The sequence below is a fragment of the Piliocolobus tephrosceles genome, chromosome 19 (genome assembly GCF_002776525.5).
Source record: "Piliocolobus tephrosceles isolate RC106 chromosome 19, ASM277652v3, whole genome shotgun sequence".
NCBI classification, from domain to species: domain Eukaryota; kingdom Metazoa; phylum Chordata; class Mammalia; order Primates; family Cercopithecidae; genus Piliocolobus; species Piliocolobus tephrosceles.
In genome coordinates, this window is record NC_045452.1 from 24082035 (window position 1) to 24095075 (window position 13041).

Genomic DNA, 13041 nt, shown 5'->3' on the forward strand with positions numbered 1-13041 from the left:
GGGTTTCCCCATGTTGCCCAGGCTGGTCTCAAACTCCTGGGCTCAAGTAATCCAAAGTGCTAGGATTACAAGCATAAGCCACCTTGCCCAGCCTTGGCATTTCCAAAGAAGCATGCACTCCTTATAAATTTTACTTTAAAATCATGTGTAATGCTCCTCACATCATCCCCTACCTCTAAAAAGAAAAAATCAATAAATAAATCATAGTAAAATTTGAGTCCTTCAATTTGTCATGATTTATTCTGTAAGGTAATATATGCAATAAAATTCAAAACTGAAAATTTCACTTCATCCTTTAGAATTTGGACAAAACCCTTTCTCTGGAAATTTAGTGTCAATGTCATCATGCAGTGATATAAAAAGATATACCATATAGTGTTAAGAAAAACAGGTAAATTAGATACAACTCTCTGCTATATACTGAAAGCCAAGGAAACAGCAAGGGGAACAGGGCGCCACTGCCTAGAGAGTGAGAAACGAAGATGGGTCCCAGCTGAAGTAACAAACAGCAAGTGCTTGCCAGAGAGGGAGGGCTGGAATGGAGAGGAGAATGGAGAAAGGGAGTGTGGGAATGTGAGAAAGGGCAGTGTAGCAGGTGCAGAGGAGAAACAATCAGGCAGGGGTGAGGGTGGGGGTGAGGTACTGGAGTTAGGAGCAGTGAATAGGAGTTGAAGGGAGCCTTCACCAGGATGGGGGCCTTGCCAGGCCCTGGAAATGACCACCTTCAAGGAACATATAGTTGAGAATTTAGAGAGCATGTAGACTGATGGCTCTATTTTATAGTTAAACTAGAGAGACTACCTTTCTGACTTGGCTGTTTTGATGTTTTAATATGTGGTTTCATTTTCATAATGCAATCCATTTTATATTTTTCAAATCATGTTTTTCATCACAACTTAAATTTAAGAAAGATGTGAGTCTGTTAGATGTGGGAAATAAATAATTATCCATTATTTAAACTTGTATTAAAAATAAACCCCTAAATCGGCCAGGTGCCGTGGCTCACACCTGTAATCCCAGTACTTTGGGAGGCCAAGGAGGGTGGATTCCTTAAGGTCAGGAGTTCGAGGCCAGCCTGGTCAACATCGTCAAATCCCGTCTCTACTAAAAATACAAAAATTAGCTGGGTGTGGTGGCACACACCTGTAATCCCAGCTACTGGGGAGGCTGAGGCAGGAGAATCACTTGAATACGGGAGGCAGAGGTTACAGTGAGCCAAGATCACGCCACTGCACTCCAGCCTGGATGACAGAGTGAGACCCTGTCTCAAGAAATAAATTTAAGAAAAACAAAAAACCCTAAATATAATTTTTAATATATTGATTCAGAAATTTAAAGAAAATTGCCCAGGCATGGAGGCTCACGCCTGTAATCCCAACACTTTGGGAGGCTGAGGCAGGCGGATCACTGGAGATCAGGAGTTCGAGATCAGCCTGCCCAACATGGTGAAACCCCGTCTCTACTAAAAATACAAAAATTAGCCAGCTGTGGTGGTACATGCCTGCAGTCCCAGTTACTAGGGAGACTGAGGCAGGAGAATCACTTGAACTCACGAGGAGGTGGCTACAGTGAGCTGAGATCGCACCACTGCACTCCAGCCTGGCAACAGAGCAAGACTCATCTCAAAATAAAAATAAAAATAGAAAATAAAAATTAACCTAAAACGAGTTAACATACACTGTCAGGTAAAAAAAAAAGATTAAAAATTTCCCAAGGGGGGTTGGAAAAATTTGGGAGGGGTACCTTCTATGAGAGGGGAATAAGCAAAGCCTCTCCCACTAGTAGGGCTATGCAGCCTCAAGGGTTCCATGGCCACCAGATCCACCTTCTGTCACATCCCTGCATGCCTTCGCATTCCTTAATGTCTCAAAGGTGATTTGTACATACCAAGTTATACCCATACGCGTTCAGAGGCAATTACCTCTGTAATATCATTCATGTCAGAGGTCATTCTGATTCTCATCCACAATTATACCAAGGCAAACAAACAGGGGTCAATGCTGGACAGAAGCAAAGGGAACTGTGCAGAAATAAATAGATTCCCAAGTCCCACACTTGTGGGAAGGGAAAAAGGAAGGAAAGTAAAGGCCATTTTAAAATAAAGAAATGTTCTAGTTTTCGGCAATTTTCAGAGTAGTGTGACACAGGGAGAGGAGCAATGTCTCTTGAGGACTTCCCAATATTTTAATGTAACATTGTGCTTGTCAAAACACCTAATACACAGGTCAAAATGGATCTCTAATGAAATATACGTGGCTTTATCTTACATGATAGGATTAAGAGCATGCTCATTAAGCAAGACCAAAACTGAATACATCTATCTGCTAAAACCTAATAAAATAAAACTAGACTCAAAGTATCCTAGACAATTGAAACATCATCTGTCAAATTAAATAAAAGGTAAGTTAGTGTAATTTTAATTTGTCCTTGAATGCACTGAGAGAAGTAGAATAAAAGCTAGGTAAATAAAAGCTAGAAACGGATCTTATAGTGATAGTGGTACATCAGCTCGAAGAGACAACAAGCCTAACTTTTTTTTTTTTTGAGACAGAATCCCGCTCAGTCGCCCAGGCTAGAGTGCAGTGGTACAATCTTGGCTCACTGCAACCTCTGCCTCCTAGGCTCAAGCCATTCTCCTGCCTCAGCCTCCCGAGTAGCTGGGATTACAGGTGCCCACCACCATGACCAGCTAATTTTTGTATATTTTTAGTAGAGACGGGGTTTGACCATGTTGGCTAGGCTGATCTTGACCATGTTGGCTAGGCTGATGGATGACCTCAGGTGATCCACCTACCTCGGCCTCCCAAAGTGCTGGGATTACAGGCATATGTCATCACACCCGGCCTAAGACCTGGATTGAGACACAGGACCTAGAGATTTGCTGGGGAATATTTAGCCTGATTGTTGATTATCAATTATTGCTATAGAATGCCTAAAAGTTTACACATAAAAACTGTGCTATGTTAATAATAAATGTTGAAATAACGAAAACACTGTCAGATGGTCACATACACATATGCACATCAAAAAGCAATAAAAAGGCTGGGCGCAGTGACCCACATCTGTAATCCCAACACTTTGGGAGGTCAAGGCGGATGGATGATCTGAGGTCAGGAGTTTCAGACCACCCTGGCCAACATGGTGAAACTCCGCAACAAAGTGAGATTCTGTCTCAAAACACCACCAACAACAAAAAGCCCACCAAATACTGTTGACTTTCCAAGGAAAGCTGGGAAGCAAGAACTCAACTTTGGCAAGAGGATGACTAACGGATTATTTTGAGGGCTCAACTTTGACTAAAGAATTTTGTACTTTAGGGTCTTAAATGTTATACCCTCCTAGGATCTTTGCATTTTAAAATGTCATTGCATATAAACTTCTTAGGGGAAGTAAATCTTCTACCTCAAACCTGGAGTTTCACAGGGATGTTAATTATTAACAGTGATGTTAATAATGGAGAGAGGGAAGGAGGGAAAAATAAAAGACCATAATTGGGGGATTAGGGGACATAAGAGGAAAGGGCAAGCTCCTTGCGTGACTGAATTAAAATGTTCTAATTTCAAATATATATTTCACATTCAATATAATTTTTACTATAGTCTAGGGGCACTTCCTTTTTGCCAGAAGGTTAAAAATAATATGGTAGACTACGAAACATACAGTTGTACATCCATCTGATCCCTTCCCACAAAAAAGTGGATAAACTTGCAAGATAAACTCATGACAGCATGAGCAATGGGAAACTGGAAATAGGAGAGATGAAGTGAGTAACAGTGATTCTGTGCACTGAAAGGAAGCAGACAGTAATGATGAGTGCAGTGGAGGAGCCATTAGAAAGCCCGCCACTTTACGGCACAGAGCTTGGGGAGGCCTCAGTAAGTGGGGGTGCAACATGGGGCTGAAAAATAGAGCATTAGCCCAAAGTTTCTAAGAGGAGTTAGATCCTTAATTCAACCAGGTAACTGTCCTCATCTACTAAAAACAGGTGGGAGACTGTCAAAGTCCACACACTGAATGATAAGCCCATATCCCCACCCACACAACCCTACATCCCCTTCTCCACTTGGCTTTTAGGATGCTGGCAGCCAAGCTTGCACCTCTAGACAGGAAATCTCAAGATTTTTCTCTGGAACAAAACAAACAAAAAAAAATTTTTTTTTTTTCCCTCTGGGAAAACTCAACTCAGAGAATAGACCTATATGCTGGCTGGCTGCCTTATTATTCTACGCAGAGGACTACAGGCTAGCAAGCCCGGCCCATACTGTATGTAACACAGAACTTCAAGCCATTTTTTAAAACGTCTCTTTCTCTCTTAAAAATATAAATCAAGGCCAGACGCGGTGGCTTAAGCCTGTAATCCCAGCACTTTGGGAGGCTGAAGTAGGCAGATCACCTGAGGTCAGGAGTTCGAGACCAGCCTGACCAACATGGAGAAACCCCATCTCTACTAAAAATACAAAATTAGCTGCACATGGTGGTACATGCCTGTAATCCCAGCTACTCGGGAGGCTGAGGCAGGAGAATCGCTTGCACCTGGGAGGCGGAGGTTGCAGTGAGCTGAGATTGCGCCATTGCATTCCAGCCTGGGCAACAAGAGCAAAACTCCATCTCAAAAAAGAAAAAAAAAGAAAAACAAACAAACAAAATATATATCAAGACATCTGAAGAACCTCTAACAAGAAAAGAGAAAACAGGAAACAGACAAAGATTTTTAAAAATTACAATACAGGCCAAGAGTGGTGGCTCACGCCTATAATTCCAGCACTTTGGAAGGCTGAGGTGGAAGGATTGCTTAAGCTCAGGAGGTGAGACCAGCCTGCCTGGGCAACAAAGTAAGACGCCGTCTCTACAAAAAGTAAAAAAACTTTGCCAGGTGTACTGGCATGCACCTGTGGTCCAGCTACTTGAGAGGATCCCTTGAGCCCAGTGGTTGGAGGCCGCAGTGAGCCATGATCCCATCACTGCACTCCAGCCTGGGTAAGGGCATGAAACCGTCTGAAACAAAAACAGAAACAAAAAACACATTATAATGTATTCAAAAAGTAAGAGAAACGATTATAGCCATCAACTAGGCTCTGATTGTTCTTTAAAAATCAGTACATTCAGAGAAAAAAAAAAAAAAAAGCTCTTCAAAATATCAGGAAAAAAATAAGTAAATAAAAGACTAGAAGGCTGGACGCTGTGGCTTGTGGCACATGCCTATAATCAGCAGTTTGAGACCACTCTGGGCAACACAGTGAGACCCTGTCTCCGCAAAAAATATAAATATTAGCTGGGCATGGTGGCACACGCCTTTAGTCCCAGGTACCAGGGAGCCCAAGTTAGAGAATGCAGTGAGCTGTGATCGCACCACTGCATTCCAGCCTGAGTGACAAAAAAACAAAACAAAACAAAAATATTAGATGATAAAGTTGAAGAAAGCACGGAGAAATCAGAACAAAAAGATAATGAGATAAAACAGAGGAGAAAAGATAAAAACAGAGGATCAATCCAGGAGGTAAAATGCCTTGTATTAACAGGAATTATAAAAAGAGAGAGCAGAGAAAATGGAAGGAAATTTTCAAAGAACTACCACATAACAAATTTCCTGAACTGAAAGACATCAGCGTACGTAAGATCTCATAGAGTAGCCAACATAATCAATGAGGAGACCTAGTCAAGACCTATCATTTTGACATCTCAAGACCCTAGGGAAAAGGAGAAGATCCTCAAACTTTCCAGGAGAAAAACAGAACACGTACGAGGGATGAAAAATTAGAATGGCATTGTTCTCATCTGCAGCACCGGAAGCTAGAGGACAAACCAAGAACAATGACTGCAAGACAGTAAGAGAAAAATCACTTCCAATCTAGAATTCCACATCTAGCCAATTCTCAATTAAGCATGAGGCTAGGATAAAGTCATGCTCAAATATACAGGATCTCAACATTTTTGCATTTTCACGCACCCTTTCTCACAAAACTACTAAAGGATGATGCACACCCTTAAATGAAGGCCCACTTTAAGAATCATGAAGGCATGGGATTGGGATTCAGGAAACAGAACATTCAATAGAGGACAGAAAGAAATGAAGATGATGATCTGCCCCAGGAAAATAGTTATGAAGCCAACCCAAAGAATAAATATCCCAACTGGAAAGTGTGGGTTAGAAAAGATGTGGTCCAAGAAAATAAAAAGCAAATGAATACATGAGTTAGTAATCCTAGAAAAATTAAGGTTTTTAGAAGGAAATACAATCATAGTATGCTTCGTAAGTTATACATTTCAAAAAATGAAAAATGATTTTCGAAGTCTACACAAATCTGCCAAATTACCTATTTCGTTTTCTGTCCATCATGTGGGGATAGGCGCTTTAACGAGGAAGAATAATCACGTGACATGTAAGAACAAAAACATGGGAGAAAAGGAACCAAATGAAATAAAAATCCCAAGCTGGTAAGAGATTTCTCATACTCACCATCTCTCTGGCTATTTCCAGCGCTTCCTGCAGGCCATAGAGCCTGCCACAAACCAGGTAGATTCCATTGGCCCAGAGAATACAACCCTCATGGACCCAAAATTCATTGCTGTCAAGAGGTAGTTCAGGGATTTGTAACTCCAGCTCAGGGCCACCGTCTGAAGTGGTGGGCACGGAAGGCTTCGAGTCCAAAACAGTCTTTTCACTGCTGCCCTCGGTGGCAGCTTTTTTACAAGGGAGCCCCCTGGACAGGGACCGAGGACCTCCACCACAGTCTTCCGAGCGGTGGCGCCGCTTAAACCTGGGGTGTGCGGCCAGGCTCCTCTGCTCCTTTTGCTGCTGCTGCTGCTCTTCCTCCTCCTCAGTGTCCGTCTTGGAACCATTAGAAGCACTTTTGTGCCGTACCTTAACTTTGTTCTGCATTTCTGTGGCCCTCTTAGGAGGCGGATTCTTCGGGAGAGTGGCTGCATAATCTTGGGGATAAAAAGGTCCAAAGAGGTCACCCATGTTCCGGTAACTGGCCCACTTGCCACACAGACAGCAAACCAGGTGCCCCATAACCGAAGACTCTGTCACAACAGGTCCCTGAAGCATAAAGGACGAGGCCGGGAGCGCCTTGCTTTCAGTGCTGCTAGGTGGAGGGGTCAGTGACCTCTGACCCTTCCTGCCCCTCACCAATTTGGTCTGTTCTTCTTCTTCAGCATTGATGATTGTACAAACGGCTCCAAGTTCACACTTATTTACTACATGGATGTAAGGGTAAAAAGACTTGTTCTTGGCATCAGTTTTATCCAGTGGCTGGGTGGCATACTTTAGTTTGATCTCAGGTTCTTGGGGTTCCACAATGGGAACTGCTTGTTTGGTTTTTCGCTTCCTTGGCTGGGCCCCAGGCTTCCTTCTCTCCCTCCTTTGCCTCTGTTTTTTTGGCTTTGGCTCTCCATCTGCAGAACCTTCTGGTATCTGTGGGGGCTGAGGGGGTGGAGGCGGTGGCTGCTGCTGTTTCTTTTGCTTATTCACACTACCAATGGGTCTCCCCTTCTTTTTTCCTGATGGGAAATATCCCTTTGGAGGGAAACCCTCTTGCTTGGGTGAAATCGTCACTGTATCGTTCTCTTTCTCTTCAGCCTTGGGGTTTGCCTCAGGGGCCAATATACCCGCTGGAGGTACATTCTTTGAGTCTGGAAACATTAAAGGTGCTGTTCCACCCAGGGAACCATCTGGTCTCCCTTGGTTACTACCAGGCTTCTGTGAGGTTGTGGATGTCATGGCACCAGGGGGTTCCTTTCCGGCAGTAACCGTTTCTGCATGTGTCTCTGTCTTCACTTTGTCATCCCCGCTGCCACGCCACTCTTCTGAAGACCTTGGAAGAGGTTTCTCAATGTGCAACTCCTGGTTTGCTGGACTGACTAGGTCAGAAGCCACCTCACCTTTTCTCTTCTCTATGTCAGCATCCTGAACAGCAACACTCCCACCTTCAGGAGGACCACTCTTCAAAGACAGTATATCATCAAGCGTAACCGTGTCTCCCCCAGCCTCCGCACTGTTTGAGGATGCGCTCCTCCTAATATTTGGGGATGTAATCTTCTGAACTATAGCTTCCAATTTCAATCCCCGTCCTTTCCGTGGGGGCAGTATTTTGGTCTTAGCAGGGCTTGTGAGGGTAACAGCAGGGCAGTTTCTATTATCTGGACTTGGAAGGTCCTTGGAGGAATCTCTCTTAGGGATAGACTTGATATCCTGACTGTGAGAAAGATGGGCATAGGAATTGAATGCTTTATCAGCGCCTTCTTTTGATGGGTGAAGGAGGCGACCTTTATCTTCAGTGCTACTGTTCTTTACATCTTGTGACTGTCTCTTACTGGGAATGGGAGAGATAAAAGACCGAACACGCCTCCTCATAATTAAGGGGTTTTGAGAAGAATGATCCTCCTGGCCTGGAAGTCTTAGCATAACATTACTAGGTTTGGATGACTGTGTAGCCTCAGCTAGTCCATGTCCATCAGTCTCATGGGGTGGTCCATACCTTTTTTGACTGGCCATTCCTGGAGGACCGCTGCTTTTGGCTGGAGAAGTTTGCCGAGAAAGATCCCAACAGGATTCTTGTAACTTCTGAGAGCCATGCTTTAATTCCATGCCCTTGTTAGGCAGACCATCACTAGACATTAGGCAGCGCCCAGCCTCCTGAGCGCTTGGGTCATGGTAAGTCCCTACCGGTGGGCCATACATCATACCATCTTTGTCATTTTTCAAAGGGCTCCGTACTCTGTCAAGAAACTGCTGCTGCCTTGGACTCTTCCGTGGCCCCTCCTGCCTGTGCTGTGCTGCAGCAATCACTCCCTGAGCAGAACCGCTGCTCCAGTCTTTATACTCCTCTGGTTGCTGTTGGTACATCTGTCTCTTATAATGCAGCTGAGAATTCAAACCTGCATTAGGGTCCCCATAAGCATGAGCCCGAGTATTTGTGTGATAAGCAGAGGCCAGGGTTTCTGAGTTGGGAGAAAAGGGAGCGTGTAAAGAACTCCGGTTGGCCCTCTCTGAAAAGGTCATGTGTGGATTCATATGATGAGGGTCTCCCCCTGGGCCTCTGCTCCGCCCAGGAGACATTTTCAGTTTTTCTGCAAAGTCATGATATTGAGAAGGGGACCGACCCCTCATGCCCTCACGACCACCAACTCTGCCAGGGACCCGCCGCATTGGCGTGGGTCTGCTGTCTGGAGGGCCGTAGTCTGAAAGGGAATCATGGGTTGCTGCTCCAGGGCTGGCATTGCTGCGGTAAGACTCATGCTTGATGCTAGAAGGATGGCAGTGGTCTCCAGATTTCTTGTTATTGAAACTAGCTTGGGATTTAGACTGTTCAAAGTCTTCCTCTTTTATCTGCCCGCTCTGGGATTTCAGCTTGGTTTCCATGGACACTAAACCACCAGGAAGAATGACCGACTGACTTAGAGTTGGATTGAGACGGTCATTCCTCCCAATTCTGGTGTCGGCACTCATGTGTCCCAGTGAGTGGGCCCCAGGGTCCCTGACAATCTGTCTTAGTGGAGAAATATCACAGATCACTGATCTTCTTTCAGAGAGGGAACCCCCAGGCTCATGGGCTGATGACTGAGGCTCTATTTCAAACTTTCTGGGAATTGGATAGTCAGTCAAATTGATCTGTTTCATTTCAGGAGCTGTGCTGCTTGATTTCCTTTCCCAGGGGCCCCAGTGGGGATTTTCTAATAGAGACCCAATGCTTTTGTTCAGAAGGCCCCTGCTAGCTAATTCATTGGTTTGACTAACCAAGACATTGGGCCTTGTGGTTCCTTCTAGGCTACCAGCCATCCCCTGATGCTCCTGAGTACTCCTGGAGTATCTCCTGTCAGGGTGGTGGTGGTAACCCTGAAGCACTTCCTGCAGGAGGCTTGGGAATTTTTCATTTCTACCCTTTCGTTCACCATGGCCAGTGAAATCCCCCTTTTCTTGCCCTGTAGGATACTGAGGAAAGCCACTGACATTTCGTGGCACAGCTGACCCGAAACTATCTTTGTAACTATAGCGCAGACTTCCAGGAGATTTGCTAGGCTCAGTTCTGCTTGTAAAACCAGGGCCCGCTGCAGAGTGGCCACTCTGGCCATTTCCTTCTCCATTATGGTTGGAGTTGTTATCGCCATTCTTGTTTCCTTTGCTCCCTCCTCCTCCTGGAGGCTCTGGCTGGGGAAGTGATGCATGACTCGTTTCCTTTGCCCCACCATTGCTTGGTGGCCTTTGAGTGGCTGCAGGATCATCCTCTTGGGAGCCTTTATCTTGCCCACCAGGCTTTTCTACCCGACTTGTCATGGCTTCCCGGGAGACAATCACCCCAACTGTCTTCTCATTAACCTTTGGGTTCCCATCGGACAATGGCATGTCCTTAGCGCCTGGTGAGGTGGCCTCTTCTCTTGCGGCAGGACTAGCATTGAGTCTGGCGGGTTCATTCTGAGCACCCTGTGCCGGTGAGGAGCCAGCTTTCTCAGAGGCTCCACCCTTGTAGGTGGTGTCAGAGCTGGTGCTCTGACCACTTAGTTGCCGCACTCTCTCACCTTGATCCTCTGAACTGCTGGAGCAGCCTCCATCTAAAGACTCTGCCATAGGGGACTTCAGCTGTTCCTCAGGTTGTGAGGAGCCTTCAGAGTTTGTGCAGCTATCTGCTTTCTTGGAAGATGAGGGCCTCTTGGAGGTCTTCTTCTGAGGAGTGAGGGCATCAGAAAGTAACATGTGCTGGACAGTGTTAGGAAGATTGGCCACTTGAGTACTCAGAGCACTCAAACTACTCAACCCAGGATCTGTCAGTCGCTTTTCTGGTACCCCTTCTAGTCCAAACCCTTTGAAGCCTGTGGCATGAGAATTAGGACTGGGCATCATTGATGGAGTTGGACTGAGCTGAGGCATCAACTGTAAAATTCTGTTTCTGGAACCCATAGGCACACTGCCTTGCCCACACTGGAGATTCTCCCCAGTCTGCATGAGAGGAGATGGGGTAGAACTACAGCTTGGAGACTGAACCACAGAGGCAGCTGGGGAAGGGTTAGAAATGGGGCTGAAGTTCTGGTGAAACTGCATGGGGGACCTCACAGGAACCTCAGGTTGGTTGTACTGCCCCACCTGGCTTTGCAGGGGCAGCTTGGTGGCAGTGTTGGTATACTGCATCACATGCTGAGGAGGGTGTTGTTGTTGCTGCGGCTGCTGCTGCTGCTGCTGCTGCCCCTGTTGGGTCCCTTGTGGAATCTTTGCCTGTTCAAAATTCTTCATAGATTGAGGCTGATAGCTGTAATTGGATTGTGTTCCATAAGCCTGTGCATTTGAACCCACACTGTGTCCTTCATACTGAGATCCAGCATTCACACTGTAACTGCCATCATAGCTCTGTCCAGACTGGCTAAAACGCTGTGGTGAAGGGAAGGAGGAGGAGGAGGAGGAGGAAGCAGAAGACTGATAGTGTTGGCCAAACTGACCCACTCTTAACTGGTAACCAGCAGCAGAGGATGGCAGAGTTGAGGGCCGCTGCATTGGCTGTAGATGGGATGAGCTGGATGCTGGTTGGCCAGTGGCCTGTGGCAGGGGCTGATGGGACTGGTAAAGCTGTTGTCTCAACTGCTGGACTTGCTGCTGCTGCTGCTGGCTGGAAGCCTGCTGTTGGTACTGAGCACTCCCTGGAGAGAAAGGCCCTGTGTAATCCTGCTGATAATGTGACACACTGCCAAGGCCAGAGTGCTGTGCTTGAAACTGGCCCACATGACCCTCACTCCCATACTGATTGCCAAAGCTGCTCCCCTGGGGGGGTCCATAGCTCTGCACAGGCCCAGAAGGCCTTCGCTGAGGAGGCTGTGGGGTTCCTGTAGTCACAGGGTCTTTGTTGCCTGCCATGTAGTAAAAATCTCCAGCCTCTTTCCTGAAACCCTGGTAACCCTGATGACCAGAGGTCTCGCTAGCCATCACTGCCGCAGCAGCTGCTGCTCCTCGTCGTCCACTACCACTGCCACTGCCACTGCCACCACTACTGCCACCTGCACCTCCAAAATTCTGGAACATCTGGGCCTGACGAGGGCTGAACTCTTCTATCCGGGATGAACCGTGTACCTCCTGTGGGTAGCTTTGCTGGTTTCCGTGGTAACTGCTTTGCTCCCGAAAGGACTGCATACTGTTCAGCAGCACAGCAGCAGGCCAACAGCCCTCCTAGAAATAGAAGAAAAGAAAGAAAAACATTAGACACGCATCTCCTCGGTACAAATCAAGTCTAGATGACGGAGGGGATAAGATGATTCAGATGTCCAGATGAAGCTGACTGGTTTGAATTTCTTTTTTTTTTTCTTTTTGAGACAGTCTCGTTCCATCACCAAGGCTGGAGTGCAATGACACAATCTCGGCTCACTGCAACCTCTACCTGCAGGGTTCAAGCAATTCTCCTACGTCAGCCTCCCGAGTAGCTGGGACTACAGGCACGTGGCCACGATGCCTGACTAATGTTTTGTATTTTTAGTAGAGACAGGGTTTCATCATGCTGGCCGAGCTGGTCTTGAACTCCTGATCTCGTGATTTGCCCGCCTTGGCCTCCCAAAGTGCTGGGATTAGAGGCGTGAGCCACTGAGCCTGATCTTGAATTTCATCTTTTATATTTTACCCTATCCACTTCTGAAAATGCACATATGCAGAGAAATGGCCTAAAGAGTAAGACAAGAATCTGTAGTACAATGAAAAACAGCACCCTGAGTGCATAAAACCCAACATAGCAAAAACATGTATGTCTTATACATCTAATAATGCCTTCATTATTAGACAAATGAGCCCCCAAACTCAACCAGATTAAAATATGGGGCTGTGTTATTACTGTCAATGAAAAACAGCAGTTTTTCAATGAGTCTTCCAGTTACGGCGGGGGGGGTAGGGGGGGTGGAGTGGGTACGGGGTAAGAAAAACCAAATTTCTTTTTTTATTTTTATTTTTTAGACAAGGTCTCACTCTGTTGCTCAGGCTGGAGTGTGCAGGAGCACAGTCATAGTTCACTGCAGCATCAAACACCTGGCCTCAAACGTTCCTCCTGCCTCGGCCTCCCAAAATTTTGGGAT

The 13041-nt window shown here is 46.0% G+C and overlaps 1 protein-coding gene across 3 annotated transcripts in view; it reads right to left on the bottom strand.

The window, feature by feature from the left end:
- TCF20 (transcription factor 20) overlaps positions 1-13041 on the bottom strand; it is a 112040-nt gene that overhangs the window by 43620 nt on the left and 55379 nt on the right. For all 3 annotated transcript variants that reach the window (XM_026448417.1, XM_026448416.1, XM_026448415.1), the window contains exon 2: positions 6458-12151. In XM_026448417.1, the coding sequence (XP_026304202.1) occupies positions 6458-12115 (5658 nt within the window). In that variant the 5' untranslated portion in view covers positions 12116-12151. The remainder of the gene's footprint in view (positions 1-6457; positions 12152-13041) is intronic.